The 19,523-nt window shown below is 39.8% G+C and overlaps 1 protein-coding gene across 1 annotated transcript; it reads left to right on the plus strand.

Annotated features, from left to right (window-relative positions):
• The first annotated feature begins 13,376 nt into the window (after window positions 1-13,376).
• On the plus strand, window positions 13,377-18,675 carry LOC147933147 (uncharacterized). Its single transcript, XM_087477317.1, has 2 exons — window positions 13,377-14,349; window positions 18,563-18,675. The coding sequence occupies exons 1-2, from the start codon at window positions 13,377-13,379 to the stop codon at window positions 18,673-18,675; spliced, it is 1,086 nt and encodes a 361-aa protein (XP_087333443.1).
• Window positions 18,676-19,523: the final 848 nt, after the last annotated feature.

Genomic DNA, 19,523 nt, shown 5'->3' on the forward strand with positions numbered 1-19,523 from the left:
AATTTATCCTTGTAAAAAACTTAAGCCAAGAAGTTATACTAGGAACTCCATTTTTTACACAAATTTATCCGTTTAAAGTTACAGAACTAGGAATTACCACAAAAATTGTAGGAGAAAAAATAATGTTTGAATTTCTATCCCCAATGAAAACAAAAGAAATCTTAGCCTTACAAAATTCAACAATAGAGAAATCCATAAACTTAATAGACGGGAAACAAAAACAGATACAATATTTACAACAAGAAATTAAATACCAACAGATAGAAAAGCAACTAAGTGAACCACAAGTCACAAATAAAATAAAAACATTAGAAGTCGAACTACTAAACCAAGTATGTTCTGAACTCCCAAATGCCTTTTGGGAAAGAAAAAAACATATTGTTGAAATACCCTATGAAAAAGATTTTAATGAAAAAAATATTCCAACTAAAGCTAGACCCGTTCAAATGAATCAAGAACTTCTAGAACATTGCAAAAAGGAATACAAGAATTACTAGATAAAAACTTAATAAGAAAATCTAAATCTCCTTGGAGTTGTTCTGCATTTTATGTAAACAACCAAGCTGAAAAAGAAAGAGGAGTACCACGCTTAGTAATCAACTATAAACTCTTAAACAATGTAATACAATGGATAAGATACCCAATATCAAACAAAAGAGATCTATTAAAACGATTATATGATGCCTGTATATTCTCTAAATTTGACATGAAAAGTGGATTTTGGCAAATACAAATTGCCGAGAAGGATAAATATAAAACAGCATTCACAGTGCCTTTTGGGCATTATGAATGGAATGTTATGCCTTTCGGTTTAAAAAACGCACCATCCGAATTTCAAAATATAATGAACGAAATATTTAACCCTTACTCCACCTTCTCTATTGTATACATAGATGATGTGTTAATATATTCAAAATCTATCGACCAACACTTTAAACATCTATACACCTTTTTAAACATTGTTAAAAAGCATGGATTAGTAGTATCCGCAAAAAAGATGCAAATATTTCAAACAAAAATACGTTTTTTAGGCCACAACATCTATCAAGGTACTATAACACCTATATCTAGATCTATAGAATTTGCAAATAAATTTCCCGATGAAATAAAAGAGAAATCCCAATTACAAAGATTTTTAGGTTGCTTAAACTACATATCTGATTTTCTACCTAATCTTCGTAAAACTATACAACCATTATTTCAAAGATTACAAAAGAACCCCATACCATGGTCAAGTCTGCATACTAGACTAGTCCAGGATATCAAGAAAAAGGTTATAACACTACCATGTCTAGTCATCCCACACCCCAATGCATTCATGATAGTAGAAACAGATGCATCAGAAATAGGTTATGGGGGGATCCTTAAACAGAAAATGCCAGAGTCTACCCAAGAGTCTATAGTCCGTTTCCACTCAGGAGTTTGGCTTGGACCACAAAAGAATTACTCTACAGTTAAAAAGGAAGTTTTATCTATAGTAAATTGTATTTCTAAATTTCAAGATGATTTAATAAACAAAAAGTTTTTACTACGTGTCGATTGCAAATCGGCCAAAGAGATTTTACAAAAGGATGTTAAAAACTTAGTTTCTAAACAAATATTTGCTAGATGGCAAGCTATTTTATCTGTTTTTAATTTCGATATACAATATATAAAAGGAGAAAATAATTCTTTACCTGATTTTCTAACAAGGGAGTATTTACAGGGAAAATCTCAGGATCACCAAAATGAGTGAAACACAAAAGAAACCAATGAGTGCATCAGACTACGTCAAGAATCAACCACATTTACAAGGAAAGCAATTAACCACTAGCAACCAATTCTGTCCATTGGCGGAATTTCCTCCTCTATCCTATGCAAAAGCCGTCAACACCCAGCCACAAAAAATATCCAATCCATCCACCTCACAAAAAACCGTAGACCAAAAATCGTCCTACTTCCTTAAACCACAACGCCAACACCTTATTACAACCTCATTCACCAAACCAATATCCCTTAAAGACCTAACCCAATATACCAACCGCATATTTTACGAAGAAAGCCAATATCTTACTGACAACCTTACCAAAAACCGCACATTCTACGAATTCATTCTCGTAGACACCAAATCAGTAGAAATAACCCACCATACCGACAAGAATGACCCAAACCTCATTTCCTACTCCACCTGCAAAATTCTCAAAGTATGCAATCCCCAAGATCTCGGATTCATAAACCTGCACACTGCAAAAGAATTCTCCATCCCGGGGTTCCATATTCCAAGATTTACCTACATAGATTACCAGTAAGCCTTTCTCCACACCTTTTACTTACGAACCTATGATCACTCCTGGTTCCTCTCCTTCGACTTTCATTGCCCCAAGACAATACCAGGATGGTTCTACGAATGGTGGTACTGGTGTGGCCCAACTGATGACATATATCCTCCCCAAATACCCAAGGTTTCACTACCCTACTACACTAAACACGAAAAGTACCAACTCATCGGCCCTCTACCAAAGATAGCCTTCCACATAGATATGGGAATACCCTGGATACTATCTTGGCACTATAACCTTCTACCCATCTTACCGGAGATGCCATATTCACTAATCCGAGAATTCAGAATCAAATGGTGGGACAAGTACAACCTCGACCGCTGCTCTTTATCCAACTTGGAGAAATGGATCCAGACACATCAACAAATTAAGCAATCCATAGCTACAGTATCCCGACCATTACCACCTATTCAAATGAAAACTTCACCCCGCAAACCACCAAGTCCTACAGAATCAACAACTTCGTCCTCCGGATCCAAGAAAAGTAAAGGCAAAGAAAAACTCAAGAAACTCCTCGAGACAATTGCGATGCAAATATCCTCCTCAGACGATGAAGACGATGTAACGCAAGACAACAATACGCAAGACATCGATCCATTTTAAAACATCTTTATAAAAATAAAAAAATAAAAAAAAAATAAAAAAAATAATAAAAAAAAAAAAAAAAAAAAAAAAAAACGTGAAAGTATGCTACTACAGCTCTTTTAAATATTTTTATCATGCTTGTAATATAACTACATATATATATTTAGTATATAATTTTGTAGAAGAAAGAAGCAACCAACCTCTTCCACCGACTCCATCAAGACTCCAATTTTCAAGACAAAATGAAGACAAAAACTCAATTATGCAACAGCTCAACTATCAATACAAGACTTCAAGACCAAGAAATGAAGACTTCAAGACTATAACAAGACAAAGACTTCAATCAATAAAGGATTACTCATCTATCGCAATCTCAAAAATAGGACACGTCTACAACAATTTATGCAACTTCATGCAACTTACATTTTAACCCCAACCGTAAAATATATACTAATATCTTTTCATATTCAAAATTCACATGACAAGTAACTTTCTGGTAAGAAGAGTTTTGAGATTTTGACCCAAAAAAAAACAAAAAGGTAGAGAACATGCAAAAGACATCACGAATGTTTTCCTGCAAAAGACCGAACCAAACGACATGTTCTCAGTTGTAAACAGCTATGTTAGTGTTTATGGGGTTAAAATGTGTCTTAATCCAATGCAACTAACTATATATAAGAGTTTGAGATTGATGTGGAGAGTTTAAAAGCCACTTATACCCATTCTGTCCCAAGACAGGCTAAAACCAAGAAGACATTGCTTAGAAGCTGTAAACAGCTATGTTAGTGTTTATGGGGTTAAAATGTGTCTTAATCTAATGCAACTAACTAATTATAAGAGTGTGAGATAGATGTGGAGAGTCTAAAAGCCAGTTCTACCCATTTTGTCCCAAAACAGGCTAAAACCAAGAAAACTTTGCTTACAAGCACTAAACAGCTATGTTAGTGTTTATGGGGTTTAAATGTGTCTTAAGCCAATGCAACTAACTAATTATAAGACTTTGAGATAGATGTGGAGAGTTTAAAAGCCACTTATACCCATTCTGTCCCAAAACAAGCTAAAACCAAGAAGACATTGCTTAGAATCACTAAACAGCTATGGTAGTGTTTATGGGGTTAAAATGTGTCTTAATCCAATGGAACTAACTAATTATAAGACTTTGAGATAGATGTGGAGAGTTTAAAAGCCACTTATACTTATTTTGTCCCAAAACAGGCTAAAACCAAGAAAACATTGCTTAGAAGCTGTAAACAGCTATGTTAGTGTTTCTGGGGGTAAAATGTGTCTTAATCCAATGCAACTAACTAATTATAAGAGTTTGAGATAGATGTGGAGAGTTTAAAAGCCACTTATATCCATTTTGTCCCAAAACAGGCTAAAACCAAGAAAAAATTGCTTAGAAGCTGTAAACAGCTATGTTAGTGTTTATGGGGTTAAAATGTGTCTTAATCCAATGCAACTAACTAATGATAAGACTTTGAGATAGATGTGGAGAGTTTATAAGCCACTTATACCCATTTTGTCCCAAAATAGGCTAACACCAAGAAAACATTGCTTAGAAGCTGTAAACAGCTATGTTAGTGTTTATGGGGTTAAAATGTGTCTTAATCCGATGCAACTAACTAACTATAAGAGTTTGAGATTGATGTGGAGAGTTTAAAAGCCACTTATACCCATTTTGTCCCAAAACAGGCTAAAACCAAGAAAACATTGCTTAGAAGCACTAAACAGCTATGTTAGTGTTTATGGGGTTAAAATGTGTCTTAATCCAATGCAACTAACTAACTATAAGAGTTTGAGATTGATGTGGAGAGTTTAAAAGCCACTTATACCCATTTTGTCCCAAAACAGGCTAAAACCAAGAAGACAGTGCTTAGAAGCACTAAACAGCTATGTTAGTGTTTATGGGGTTAAAATGTGTCTTAATCTAATGCAACTGACTAATTATAAGAGTTTCAGATAGATGTGGAGAGTTTAAAAGCCACTTATACACATTTTGTCCCAAAACAGGCTAACACCAAAAAAACATTGCTTAGAAGCTGTAAACAGTTATGTTAGTGTTTATGGGGTTAAAATGTGTCTTAATCCAATGCAACTAACTAATTATAAGACTTTGAGATAGATGTGGATAGTTTAAAAGCCACTTATACCCATTTTGTCCCAAAACAGGCTAATACCAAGAAAACATTGCTTAGAAGCACTAAACAGCTATGTTAGTGTTTCTGGGGTTAAAATGTGTCTTAATCCAATGCAACTAACTAACTATAAGAGTTTGAGATTGATGTGGAGAGTTTAAAAGCCACTTATACCCAATTTGTCCCAAAACAGGCTAAAACCAAGAAAACATTGCTTAGAAGCTGTAAATAGCTTTGTTAATGTTTCTAGGGTTAAAATGTGTCTTAATCCAATGCAACTGACTAGTAATAAGAGTTTGAGATGGATGTGGAGAGTTTAAAAGCCACTTATACCCATTTTGTCCCAAAGCAGGCTAAAACCAAGAAAACATTTCTTAGAAGCTGTAAACAGTTATTTTAGTGTTTATGGGGTTAAAACGTGTCTTAATCCAATGAAACTAACTAATTATAAAACTTTGAGATAGATGTGGAGAGTTTAAAAACCACTTATACCTATTTTGTCCCAAAACAGGCTAAAACCAAGATAACATTGCATAGAAGCACTAAACAGTTATGTTAGTGTTTATGGGGTTAAAATGTGTCTTAATCCAATGCAACTAACTAATTATAAGAGTTTGAGATAGATGTGGAGAGTTTAAAAGCCACTTTTACCCATTTTGTCCCAAAACAGGCTAAAACCAAGAAAACATTGCTTAGAAGCTGTAAACAGCTATGTTAGTGTTTATGGGGTTAAAATGTGTCTTAATCCAATGCAACTAACTATATATAAGAGTTTGAGATTGATGTGGAGAGTTTAAAAGCCACTTATACCCATTCTGTCCCAAGACAGGCTAAAACCAAGAAGACATTGCTTAGAAGCTGTAAACAGCTATGTTAGTGTTTATGGGGTTAAAATGTGTCTTAATCTAATGCAAATAACTAATTATAAGAGTTTGAGATAGATGTGGAGAGTCTAAAAGCCAGTTATACCCATTTTGTCCCAAAACAGGCTAAAACCAAGAAAACTTTACTTCCAAGCACTAAACAACTATGTTAGTGTTTATGGGGTTTAAATGTGTCTTAAGCCAATGCAATAACTAATTATAAGACTTTGAGATAGATGTGGAGAGTTTAAAAGCCACTTATACCCATTCTGTCCCAAAACAAGCTAAAACCAAGAAGACATTACTTAGAATCACTAAACAGCTATGGTAGTGTTTATGGGGTTAAAATGTGTCTTAATCCAATGGAACTAACTAATTATAAGAGTTTGAGATAGATGTGGAGAGTTTAAAAGCCACTTATTGAAACAAGCTTATTTGTGTGGTGAATGATGGTGGATGTATGCAATGATGATATATGAATGGAATGATGGATGGGTGTTTCAATTCCCCTTATGCTATTGCAGTACAAGAGGTATCAATCCTAAATGAGTGTTTGTGAACAGATAAGATGTGCATATGAATCTAAGTTAAGACAAATGTAATGATTGTTTGTCACTAACAATCCTAAGAAGGAAATGTAAAGATGCAGAAAGTAAACTACAAGAACCAAAAACTAAATGCAAATGAAACTGAATGATTGAAACTGTAATGAAGCAAGAACAGAAATAGAAACTACTACTAATGAACTAATGCAAGACAATTAATTAACTGAAAGCTAAATGTATGCAACTGGAATGAAGCAGGAATGAAACAAGACAATCACAAATCATAAACCAGAGTTTTGGGGATGAACTCGAGCAAGCACTCGACCGAGTGTAGGTCTAGTGAGAGGTCGAGTTGGCTAAATCCAGAAAACAGAGCAACACAACAAAAACAGAGCAACACTAAAACCAAACAAACAACAAGCAAGCTACGAGATTAAGACTTTAAAATCAATAAACAAAGAAGGTTCCTGAGGATGGATTCATGGGAAGAACTAATCATTGTGGTTATCTAACTTGGTCAACAAATCTCAAGCAAACTTTGAGCTAACCTCTAGACATATAAATCTAAGACAAGTTTCTCCCACTCTCATGGTCAAGAAACAATCAAACCTATGCAATTCTAGACTTGTTCTCACACAGTAAAGAATCTACACAAGCAGGCATTAAGCAATACATCTCAAACCAAACAAGACCTCTAATCTCTTAGCAAGCCTAATGGTAAGCTCTAGATCTAGCCTTATCTATGCTTCTTAAACATTGGTGTGATGCTAAGGAGCTTGAAATCAGATCCTAACCTCTCAGTTCAAGATCAGCCTTAAGAACATCTAGCCTAGAAGAGATCTACAACAATCAAGCTTGACCAAATCACATAAACCACAAGATCAATCCTTCCTAACCCATCCTCAAGATCCTAAGAAGACTACTCACAACAAGACATGATGAAACAAATAAAAAACCCAGAAAATATTGAAACTTGCATTATTAGAAAGATAAAACTGAGATCTTCAATATTAATGAAAGGGTGAAACTCAAATTCTCAATATTAAGGAAGTTATTGAACCAACAATATTGAAAAATCTAAGAGTTTTCTTAAATAAGTACAAAATCTAATAAAATGCAAAAGGAATAATGCTAAAAAAGGTAAAAACTAGGTTTTTGGGAATATCTAAAAAGCTGGACACTTTGGTGGCTGCAGGAACAAGGTCTTATATAGTGGGGAAGTGGAAGCCCTAAAAACAGAAAAAGTCAAAGCAGTCAACGGCTCGGTCAACTCGACCTGTGCTCGGTCGAGCTAGGGGTCGAGCTGACTTCTCACGTGCAATCTCCACTCGGTCGAGTCCTCCTCAGCACACGGTCGAGTGTCTGGTCGAGTGTGCGGTCGAGTTGGACTCCGGACCTTGTTGTTTCAGCCTTAACTCCCTTGTTTCCTCCTCAAGATTGCTTCACATCTTTTCTCCATTGCTTCCATGCTCTTTGAGCTCCAAAATCACCTGTTTATGCATGAAAATATGCAAATGCAATGCAACTAAACTCTAATGCATGATTGGATCTAAAGCTACACAATAATGGCCTAAATGGATAGAAAAAGATGCAAAAGATGTGAATAAACTAAGGGAAAACAAGGCAAAATATATGAACATCAACACCCCCAAACTTAGTCTTTGCTTGCCCTCAAGCAAATAACCAAAAACATAAGAAGGTAAGTGAGGTTTGAAAGTGGGATCTCAGCTCCTTAAGCTTGCAAATAGACCATCTAGAATCAATGTCCAAGTTACTAATACTATGATGCAAGTTGAATGAGCTGGAATTTAAAGACTTTAGACAAGCATTTCACAACCTTTATTGATTTGAGCCTTAGTTATCCACATGCATTCAAATCAACCATTTCCTTTAACATTCATTAAACAAGAACATGAATCAACTCTATGCAATGCTTAAACTCATTTGGCTTGGTAATAAAGGGTTTCGAGACAATGATGGTCTCTTTTTAGAGTGGGGCTTGTCAATATCAAGGTTCTCTCATGAAAATGGATTGAGCTTTAGAAGAATGCTAAAGGGACGAACACTTAGACACATACAAGAATAAAACCTTGTCTACCCAAAGGTACCCAAAGTGTTTATCCTAGCAATCTAAACCCAAATGATCCTAGTGCTACCCTTTGCTTCTTCTTTTCTCTTTAACCCTTTTCTCTTTTGGTTTTCAAGTCATAGGAGATGTTTCTTATTTGATCTTTCTAGTGGAATGGGGGATTCTTTCTTATTGCTATGGTTCTCTTTTCTTCTTATTCTTAAGACATAAAAGCATTTTGCTAAACTTTTCTTTTCTTTCTTTTCTTTTCCTTAACTAGAACCATCTTAATCAACAGTTTACTTCCCATCCTTTCACTAGACTTTGCTTAAACACAATCTCCTCTTAAAGACTCTACCCTTTTTCTTTCTCTTTTCTTTCTTTTCTTTTCATATCAGCCAAGTCCCAAACCCAACAAGTGATCCACCTAGTCCTATCTAGTTTGAAAAATGCAAACTAGAACTACACAAGGTCTTACTCTTGTCAGTTCAAACCTAACACTTTCTACCAAGCTCAATCCCAAAAATAGGCCTCACACACTCAAGAACAAACAAGGCTTGAAAGAAGGTATGATTTAGGGGTAGGGGAACTGATCTTAATGATTTAATCAGCTACTTGGATCAACAAGAGTGGTAAAAAGAAGAAAGATGATCCAAGTATATATATGGTATCCATGAGTTTAAAGCAATGCACACATTGATAATTAAAAGTCAATATTAGGTTCTTATAAAATAGGAAATGGTTTCAAATCACAACATGCTTCAATTTAGACCAAATGCAATGCAATAATTCAAGGCTTGGTTCAATCTTATTCTTCCTACTACTCAACTAGCATCAAAGTACTAATAACTTGGGCATTGATCCTAGTCTAGTGAATAGGCTAGCTAACAAGGAAATACTCATCATAGATCCCTAATGCAAATATTATACAATTCTATATGAAACATGCTAAACAAGATCCTAATATGCAATGCAAACTACATGAACACTCTTTTTTTATGAAGATTTTTTCAAAATTTTTCAAATTTTTATGGTCTTTCTATGCCTTAGATGCTAATGCAAGTGCTAACATGATGATGATAAAAATTTGAAATAAGAACACAAAACACAACATCAAATGCTATCTCAAACCCTCCCCCAAACTTAAATCACACAGTCCCTTGTGTGAAAAAGTTGTGAGAGGATTCAAGATTTAAACACAACACAAAACACAATATGAAATGCAATGGTATAAACAATGGTAAGGTGATAGTGGTACCTTAGGGATTGTGGAAGTAGTTGTCCACATCCATCTGCATGCTGTCATAGGAGTAGTTGGGGTCAGGCTGGTGGCTTGGAGAAGGACTTCGGGGCAGCTCGATGACTCCAATCGATCTTGACTCGGTCGAGTACGTGTCCGAGTGGGGGGGGGTCGAGCTGGACCGTGTGTCTCCAAATGTTGAGCTTGGTGCTGGCAAAATTGCTGGTAGAGAGCTGGATCCATGTAGTATTGAGGTGGGATGGGAGGGTATAATGGATAACCTGGATAAGCAGCTGGAGGTGGGAAGCCATAGGGTGATCTGGGAAGGTGCTCGGCCGAGTGCGTCGGAGGTGCTCGGTCGAGTGGGTGCTCGAGTGACCCGGTCGAGTGCCTCGAAAACTGATGTTCGCGGGGTACTTGAGCTCCTCTTCCTCAGATTTGGCTCATACATTGAAGCCCTAGCTGGTTCCACAGGATTCGCAACACTTGAAAGTGCTCTAGTTGAGCTACTTCTCCTCAAAGGGCTTGAATGTTGGCTAGGAGATGAGTTTCCACTCTTCAGCTCAGCAATCTCCTTCTTCAAGCCTTTGATAGACTTAGCCATGTTGGTCACCTTCTTCTTCAGCTTATCAAATCTCTTTCTATGCCACTTACCCTATTTTTGCAAAAGAGTTAACCTCTTGGCATTCTCCCTCACTCCTCTACTATCTCTTGGGTTGGGCTCATAATCTTCAAAGTAGAATTGCTCCTCTCCATCAGCTACTTGTGCATTCCTAGCTTCCTCAACTCTATGTTGAATCACTCCATCAAACCAATGCTCCTCAGCTGGCCAAAAATCAATGTTGGCTCCTTCTTGAATGGTGGTGAGCTCTTGGTAAGGCAATATGAATTGCTTTTTCCCAAGTGTTGGAAGCTCAAAGTTGAATATGTGGTTCCCTTGATGCTTCTCCTTGGCTAGGATGAGAGTAGAAGTGAGGTAGCTTGAGTCAATCCATCTTGGTGAGACCCTCTCTCCTCTAAGTTGAACTCTAGCAGCTTGAAGGATTGGAGTGATGATGCCTCCAATGGTAAGTGCTCCTCTTGTCCCTTTGGTCTCCAACTTTCCTACCCAACTTCTCAATTGGGTCATGTGGTCAATGAGCACCATTCCTAAATCAGTCTCCACTGTGCTCCCAAGGATGATGGTACCATTCCTTGCTTGAAAGATCACTCCATTAAGAGCCAAGTCAATCATCTTTAGCTCTCCCTCATTGATGTTCCCAGTTTCCTTCCTTGCAAAGAATGTATTTGCAAGAGCTTTGTGGAAGTACCTTAGGACTGGGATTCTTATCCTAGAGCTCTTGGAGTTGGAGGATGAGTAGTACTTGTCATCTCCAATGGTTTCCCACACAGCATACAACTCATCTCTTGGAACCATCAAACTCCTATTGCTCCCAACCTCAAAACCAAACACATTTGCTACCTCTTTCATTGAAAGCTCATGCTTCTTCCCTTTGATAGTGAAAGAGATGTGACCAGCTCCATGTTCAGCACTCTTCTTTGCATATGTGTGCAGCTTGACAGTAGCTAGGAACTCACAGCTTTCCTCCTTGTAGCCTTCCATGCACAGCCCCATGAACTTGGTGAGATTGCTCTTCTCAAAGAGGTATTCCATATCCTCATCAATGGCAAGCTTCTCCATGGTCTCCTTGTGAGGATACCTAGTTCCCAAGAACTCCATCCTCATGAAGGCATCATAAATCTGCCTCTTTGACAGCCCACAAAACTCAGCTTCTCCATCATCCATCAATTTTTCTTCTTCACTCTCCTCCTCACTTTCACTTTCAATCTCTTCTTGCTCAACTTCAACAGCTGGCCTCTTCCCTTTGGCCTTGTGTCTCCTCATAAACTCATTGAGAGTAGGCTCTCTTTCCTCCTCACTCTCAGTCCTTTCAGGATCTTCCTCAACAGAGTCTCTCCTTGGATACGGCATCTGGCTCGACCGACTGCTCGACCCGGCACTCGGTCGAGTGGTCGATCGAGTGGTCCGTCGAGTGACTCTCCCAGCTTCACCTCTTGATTCAAGGTCAGCATCACGACGTTCCATGGAGCTTGCAGCGGTTCGGTGAGACTGCTTGGTGATCTTGGAAGACATTTTCAAAAGAAACTAAAGAGAATAAACTCAAAGCTCAAGTTAATAGGTTAGTGACCCAAAAACTTGAAAGAACAAAGCTTGAGCAAGAGATGAACTTTGAGAGAGATTTCAAAGCTTGAATTTAAGTGTTTTGAGCAAATGAGAGAATGTGAGAGGTTCAAGATCGTGCAAGGGCTATATAAAGAAGCCAAGGGGACAAGGAGACAAGGGTGGAGCGTCCATACCATTCAAATTTGAATTGGGAATCTTTGACTTGCTTTTGGCTGTAGCTCGACCCCACACTCGACCAACACGTGGTCGAGCTCCTTGACCAATTTTGAAATTTCAAAATTTTTCTCCTTGTTCTTCCCTCCACTCGATAGTCCTAACGATTTGATGATAAATGGGCTTTAATTCATACCCAGCTCGGCCGAGTACCTTTCGTGGACTGGTCGAGTGGGCCTGCGAGTCTTCTTCTCCAAGTCCACATCTCTCCTTAACCAACTACATTCTCACCTAAAGCATGTCCAACAAAAAACATAAAAGAAAACACATCAAAACTACTAAGAATTTAAACCATATTTACAAAGGATACCTTAGGGACTTCCTCCCTAGTGAGCTTGTTTAAAGTCACTACGCTTGACTTTGGTTTCCTTCTTAACTTTGGTTTAGATACCAAGGAGGTGATGAAATCCTCCCTGGAACCTCTTGGTCACTGTGAAGTTGATCCTTGATCACCTCACCCTTGGCACTCAAACCATATTTCTTCTTAAATTTGAGCCTAGGTCTTGCTTTCCTCAAAGACCTCTTGTTCAGTTTGACTTTGAGATCCTCAACCATACTAGACAGCTCTTGAACTGACCTCTTAAGCTCCTCAACAGAATCCTCTTGAAGTGGGAGCTCAGCCTTATGAGTTTGGCACACCACCTTGGCCACCACCGTCCGTACAACCGTACGGACGTCCGTACAATCGACAACCTATGGGCTGTCCAAGCCATCTCGTATCTCATGAGCCCAATCCACTAAGGAGAGCTTCCAACGATCTCCTATCATCGAGATCGTTCTATTATAGCCGTTGGGCAACTTGCAAGTGGGAAGTCAAGGGTTTAGTCACATGTAGGAATAAGGAGATGTCGCTATCTCCCATTAATGTGTACATAGGATCCTAGGGAAGAATATCCTCTTTGTATAGCTCTATATATGGTTTGTAAGTATGTTCTAATTCAAGTAAGAAAAGAGTTTAACTCTCTTTCTCCTCTCTACTCTCCTTTACACTCGCATACACTCTACACCTCTCACCCTTGTCCGAATTCAAACTCTTCCTCTTTCTCAAATCTTTCTACCTTAAATCTTACATGGTATCAGAGCAGATTTGATTCTGTTCTTGCCTCAAATCTCCATCACTCCCTTCCGCATTCTCTTTCTTGTTCTTAAAATTTCTTGTTCTTGAATCTTCTTTCTTTAACCGTTGGACAATAGCTTTAACCAACGGTCTCTTCATCTTTTTCCATGGAAACTACCAAAACTCTCATTGTTCCAGTTACTCTCAAGGGAGAGAATTACTTACTGTGGGCTAGAACCACAAAGACAGCCCTATGCGGCCGAGGACTTTGGTCCCATGTTGAGACGAGCGAAGCTCCTAGTGGCGAGACCATCAAAGACGGCAAGGATCTTGTCGCGGATGAGAAGAACAAGTGGTTTCAAGAAGATCAGGGAGTCCTAGCTATCATTCAAAACTCCCTAGATGCACCTATACTTGAAGCTTACTCTTATTGCGGGACAGCAAAAGACTTGTGGGACACTCTCAAGAATGTTTTTGGGAATGTTACAAATGTAAACCGAATTTTTGAGATTAAGAGGGCTATCAACAATCTCAACCAAGAAGACATGGAGTTCACCAAGCACTTTGGGAAGTTTAGGTCCCTTTGGGCTGAACTAGAGATGCTCCGGCCGGCGACTATAGATCCGGCCATTCTGAATGAGAGGCGTGAACAAGATAAGGTGTTCGGCCTTCTCTTGACCTTGAACCCCTCCTACAATGACCTTATCAAGCATATTCTACGGTCGGACAAGCTCCCTAGTCTTGATGATGTTTGTAACCAAATTCAAAAGGAACATGGTTCCATGGGGTTGTTTGGAGGCAAGGGGGAGCTAGTGACCGCCAACAAAGCTGAGGTGGCCTCCGCAAATCGTGGCTACTACAAACCGGAGGACAAGAACCCACCGGTGTGTGAACATTGCAAGAAGGTCGGCCACTTCAAGAGCCGTTGCTGGATCCTTCACCCTCACCTCCGCATAAACCGTGGAGGAACAAGCCGAGGTGGACCTAGAGCTAACCAAGCCAGCATGGTGAGCGAGGCGGCGACCTCAACACCAAGTGACCAGACGCTTGAGGGGAACGGAGTGGCGTTGGCGGCATCTTCGGAGCTGGTACGCAAGTCAGACCTCGACGCCCTCATCAAGGCCCTAAAGGAGGCCTCCGGTAAAACATTTCTTGCCTCAAATAAAATTAAACCCCTTATTGTTGATTCTGGTGCATCTCACCACATGATTAGTGATTCTAGGCTAATTAGTGATATTAAACCTGCAAATGGTAATGTTGTGATAGCTAATGGTGAGAAAGTTTCTGTTAAAGGCATAGGGAATTTAAAATTATTTGATAAAGAAACTAAAGCCTTTTACATGCCTAATTTCACATCTAATTTGTTATCAGTTAAATGGGCCACCTCTGATTTAAATTGTTATGCAATATTTGGTCCTAACAATGTTCATTTTCAGGATATTGAGACAAGTAAGGTTCTTGGTCAAGGAAGTTCCAAGGATGATCTCTATATGCTTGAGGACTTGAATTTATCTTCTACTGCATCTTGTTTTAATTCGGTTATTATTAAACCTAGTGATTCTATTTTACATGCTAGGCTAGGACACCCTCACACAAGAGCTTTATCTTTAATGTTTCCTAATATTTCTTTTAAAAATGAGGAGTGTGAGGCTTGTATTCTTGGTAAACATTGCAAGGCTGTTTTCCCTAATTCTAGTACTATTTATGAAAATTGTTTTGATTTAATTCATTCTGATGTTTGGACATCCCCTTGCTTATCTAGAGAAAATCAAAAATATTTTGTGACTTTTATTGATGAAAAATCAAAATATAGTTGGATAACTTTGCTTCCTTCTAAAGATAGAGTTCTTGAGGCTTTTACTAATTTTCAAAATTATGTCTCTAACCACTATCATGCCAAGATTAAAATTTTGAGATCAGATAATGGTGGAGAGTACACAAGCCATGCCTTTAAGCAATATCTAGCCAACCATGGAATACTACACCAAACTAGCTGTCCATACACACCTCAACAAAATGGGGTAGCTGAAAGGAAGAATAGGCATCTCATGGAGGTAGCAAGGTCTATGATGTTCCACACAAGGGTTCCAAAGAGATTTTGGGGAGATGCTGTGCTAGCTGCTTGTTACCTTATCAACCGCACCCCCACAAAGATCCTCAAAGACTTGTCACCATTTGAGGTATTAACTAAGGACAAACCTACATTTAATCACTTACGAGTTTTTGGGTGTGTGTGCTATGTGTTGCGACCAGGTGAGCTAAGGGACAAGCTTGATGCTAAGAGTACAAAGGCTATGTTTCTTGGCTACTCCACTACACAAAAGGGGTATAAGTGCTATGAACCTACAACAAGGAGAGTCCTAGTATCTCGCGATGTCAAGTTTATAGAGACACAAGGATTCTATGATGAACAGAATTGGGATGAGCTACGCAATCTCTCATCCTCACCATCCGATCGAACACGCAACCTCCGAGTTCTTCTTGAGCGGTTAGGAATTGACAATGATCGGATCAATACCGAGCCGGCCAGCCCTACCTCACCAGCTCACCCTGAACCATTGCGCGAGCCTGAACGTGACATCCATACTGATGATCCAATCGAGCAGCCTGAGGAGTCAACTGAACTACCCGCAGACAACATTGCCGAGCCGACCGAGGATCCGGCCGAGCCACTTGAGGAAATCATTACACCAGGCTGTGCCAACCTGGAAGCTGGAACCATAGTCCCTCTAAGGCGCAGTCAACGCATCAAATATCCTCCTACCAATTGGAAGAACACCCGTGTCTACTACAACAATGTGGCCATTGCTCATCCGATTCAAGCCGTGTGCTCACTTGCCCACTTTCCTAAGGAACATCAAGTTTTCCTTGGCCACATTGATGAACACTGGATTCCAAGAACCTATGATGAGGCCAAAGACCATAAGGTATGGCGGGACGCTGTTGATGCTGAGAACACGGCCATGATACAAAACCACACATGGGATGAAGCTGACCTACCCAAGGGTAAGAGAGCAGTCACCTCAAGATATATCTTTACTATCAAATACAAGAGCAATGGGGAGATAGAACGGTATAAGGCACGCCTTGTAGCCCGGGGATTCACGCAAACGTATGGGGAGGACTATCTTGATACGTTTGCTCCGGTGGCCAAACTTCACACCGTTCGAGTGGTTCTCTCTCTTGCCACAAATCTTGATTGGGAGCTATGGCAAATGGATGTGAAGAACGCCTTCCTACAAGGCGAGCTCGAAGATGAAGTGTATATGCGGCCACCACCGGGCCTAGAAGACACCATTGGTCCGGGGAAGGTTCTCAAGCTCAACAAAGCCATCTATGGACTAAAGCAGTCGCCAAGGGCGTGGTACCACAAGCTGAGCACAATCCTCCTTGACAAAGGCTTTCGCAAATCCGAGGCTGATCACACACTATTTACCTCACCTAGCACCAAAGGTATAGTAGTCATCCTAGTGTATGTTGATGATATCATCATCACTGGGAGTGACTCGGTAGGTATTCAAGACACTAAAACCTTCTTGAAATCAGTCTTTGATATTAAGGACCTTGGAGAGTTGAAATATTTTCTTGGGATAGAAATATGTAGATCAAAGGAAGGTTTATTTCTATCACAAAGAAAATATGCTCTTGACTTGTTAAATGAGACAGGAAAATTAGGTTCAAAGGCAGTGGCATCACCTCTTGAAGAGAACTACAAGGCCGGAGGACAGGGGGAGCTTGAGCAGGCACCATACAAGGACGTTGGCCGCTACCGGCGCCTAGTAGGTAAGTTGATCTATTTAACTATAACACGGCCTGATATTTGCTTTGCTGTGAACCAGGTGAGCCAGCACATGAAGAATCCAACTGTCCATCATTGGAACATGGTCGACCGAATCCTTAAATACATCAAGGGCTCACCGGGACAAGGCATTTGGATGGGCCGCAACAAGAACACCGAGTTGGTAGGATATTGTGATGCTGACTATGCTGGGGACCGTGGAGACCGTCGCTCTACAACTGGCTATTGCACATTCCTTGGAGGCAACCTGATCACTTGGAAGAGCAAGAAACAAAAGGTCGTATCACTTTCAAGTGCCGAATCCGAGTATAGGGCCATGCGCAAACTCACAACCGAACTAATGTGGCTCAAAGCACTCCTCAAGGATTTAGGAGTGGAAATCACGAGTCCTATCACCATGCATTGTGACAATGAAGCTGCCATTCACATAGCAACCAATTCAGTGTTTCATGAGAGGACCAAACATATTGAGGTGGACTGTCATAAGGTGCGAGAGCAAATCAAGCTTGGAGTTGTCCTGCCATGTCACACCGAGAGCAAGGAACAACTCGCTGACATCCTCACCAAAGCTGCAAGCCCCCAAGTGTGCGAATATATTCACTCGAAGCTCGGCCTTATAGACCTCACTCGGCCATGAGTCTTTCACATGGCACCTACACTCTTTTTCCCTTATGTATAGTTTTTTTCCCATGAGGTTTTCTATACTAAGGTTTTTAATGAGGTGGGTGCCTAGACTGTCAAGCTTGCCTGGTCATCTAAGTCAAGCTTGAGGGGGAGTATGAGTTTGGCACACCACCTTGGCCACCACCGTCCGTACAACCGTACGGACGTCCGTACAATCGACAAACCTATGGGCTGTCCAAGCCATCTCGTATCTCATGAGCCCAATCCACTAAGGAGAGCTTTCAACGATCTCCTATCATCGAGATCGTTCTATTATAGCCGTTGGGCAACTTGCAAGTGGGAAGTCAAGGGTTTAGTCACATGTAGGAATAAGGAGATGTCGCTATCTCCCATTAATGTGTACATAGGATCCTAGGGAAGAATATCCTCTTTGTATAGCTCTATATATGGTTTGTAAGTATGTTCTAATTCAAGTAAGAAAAGAGTTTAACTCTCTTTCTCCTCTCTACTCTCCTTTACACTCGCATACACTCTACACCTCTCACCCTTGTCCGAATTCAAACTCTTCCTCTTTCTCAAATCTTTCTACCTTAAATCTTACAAGCCTTAGGATCTCCTTCATCCTTGAAAACCTCATGATCAACTTTCTCCTTGATAGTGAAGGGTTGATCATCAATGGTAGGCAGGTTGGTTGGGTTATAGATGTTGAACTTCATGACTGTATCCTCTGTAAGTTTAGAAGTATAGAAGATTCAAATGTGGAACAAAGAGAGTTTGAATGTCGTTGAGTATGAGAGAGAGTGTAAGCGAGTAAGAAGGGAGTATAGAAGAAGAAAAGAACTTCTTAATTAGAATGGAACAAGGTTACAAACTACATATAGACATGTGAACTAAAGGAATATTCCTATACAGATTCTAAATGTAATTAAGACATGAAAGGGACATGTCTCTTTCTTAACAACACATGTGACTTCTACTTCTCCCACTTGCTTGCATCTCTAACGGTTGGAATAGAAGGATCTAGAGAATTTGATTCTTCATGAGACTTGTGGGACACTAAGCGGGCTTCTCTCTCCCAAACGGCTTGATCGTACGGAAGGCCCGACTAGGATCGTACGGACGGCCCGGTGAGACTTGTACGGACAAGTTTGTACGGACAAGTGTGATCAATCCAATTTATACTCCCCCTCAAGCTTAGTCATCGGACCGCATGACACAAGCTTGAACCATTGATCACCTACCTCATTAAAAACCTTAGTATAGAAAACCTCTTGGAAAAACTATACTTAAGGGAAAAAGAGTGTAGGATCTCAAGGTTTGGTAAGGTCCATGAGCCCAAGCTTTGAGTGTATGTACTCGCACACTTGAGGGCTGGCTGCCTTGGTGAAAACATCAGCTAGTTGCTCGGAGCTCTCGGTATGGCAAGGAAGGGTTACACCTAGTTGAATTTGCTCTCGGACTTTGTGACAATCAACTTCTATGTGCTTTGTTCTCTCGTGGAAAACTGAGTTAGTTGCGATGTGGATAGCTGCCTCATTGTCACAATGCATTGTGATAGGCTTTGTAATGTCAATTCCAAGGTCTTTAAGTAGGTTCTTGAGCCACATCAACTCGGTAGTCAACTTCCTCATTGCTCTATACTCGGACTCGGCGCTTGAAAGGGACACCACTTTCTGTTTCTTGCTCTTCCACGTGACAAGGTTGCCTCCAGCATAGTCCGCATCACAATATCCCACGAGCTCCGTGTTGTTGTTGCATCCCATCCATATTCCTTGACCCGGCGATCCTTTGATGTATTTGAGAATCCGGTTGACGATGTTCCAATGGTGCACCTTCGAAGCTTGCATATGCTGACTAGCCTGGTTCACAGCAAAGCAAATGTCCGGCCTAG

Source organism: Camelina sativa, chromosome 12 (genome assembly GCF_030686135.1).
Source record: "Camelina sativa cultivar CO46 ecotype springtype chromosome 12, ASM3068613v1".
NCBI classification, from domain to species: domain Eukaryota; kingdom Viridiplantae; phylum Streptophyta; class Magnoliopsida; order Brassicales; family Brassicaceae; genus Camelina; species Camelina sativa.

Coding starts and splice junctions, on each gene's coding strand:
- LOC147933147 (XM_087477317.1), top strand. CDS start 13,377: ATGGAAACTACCAAAACTCTCATTGTTCCAGTTACTCTCAAGGGAGAG. Junction 14,350..18,562: donor GGCCCTAAAGGAGGCCTCCG/GTAAAACATTTC, acceptor AATGTAATTAAG/ACATGAAAGGGACATGTCTC.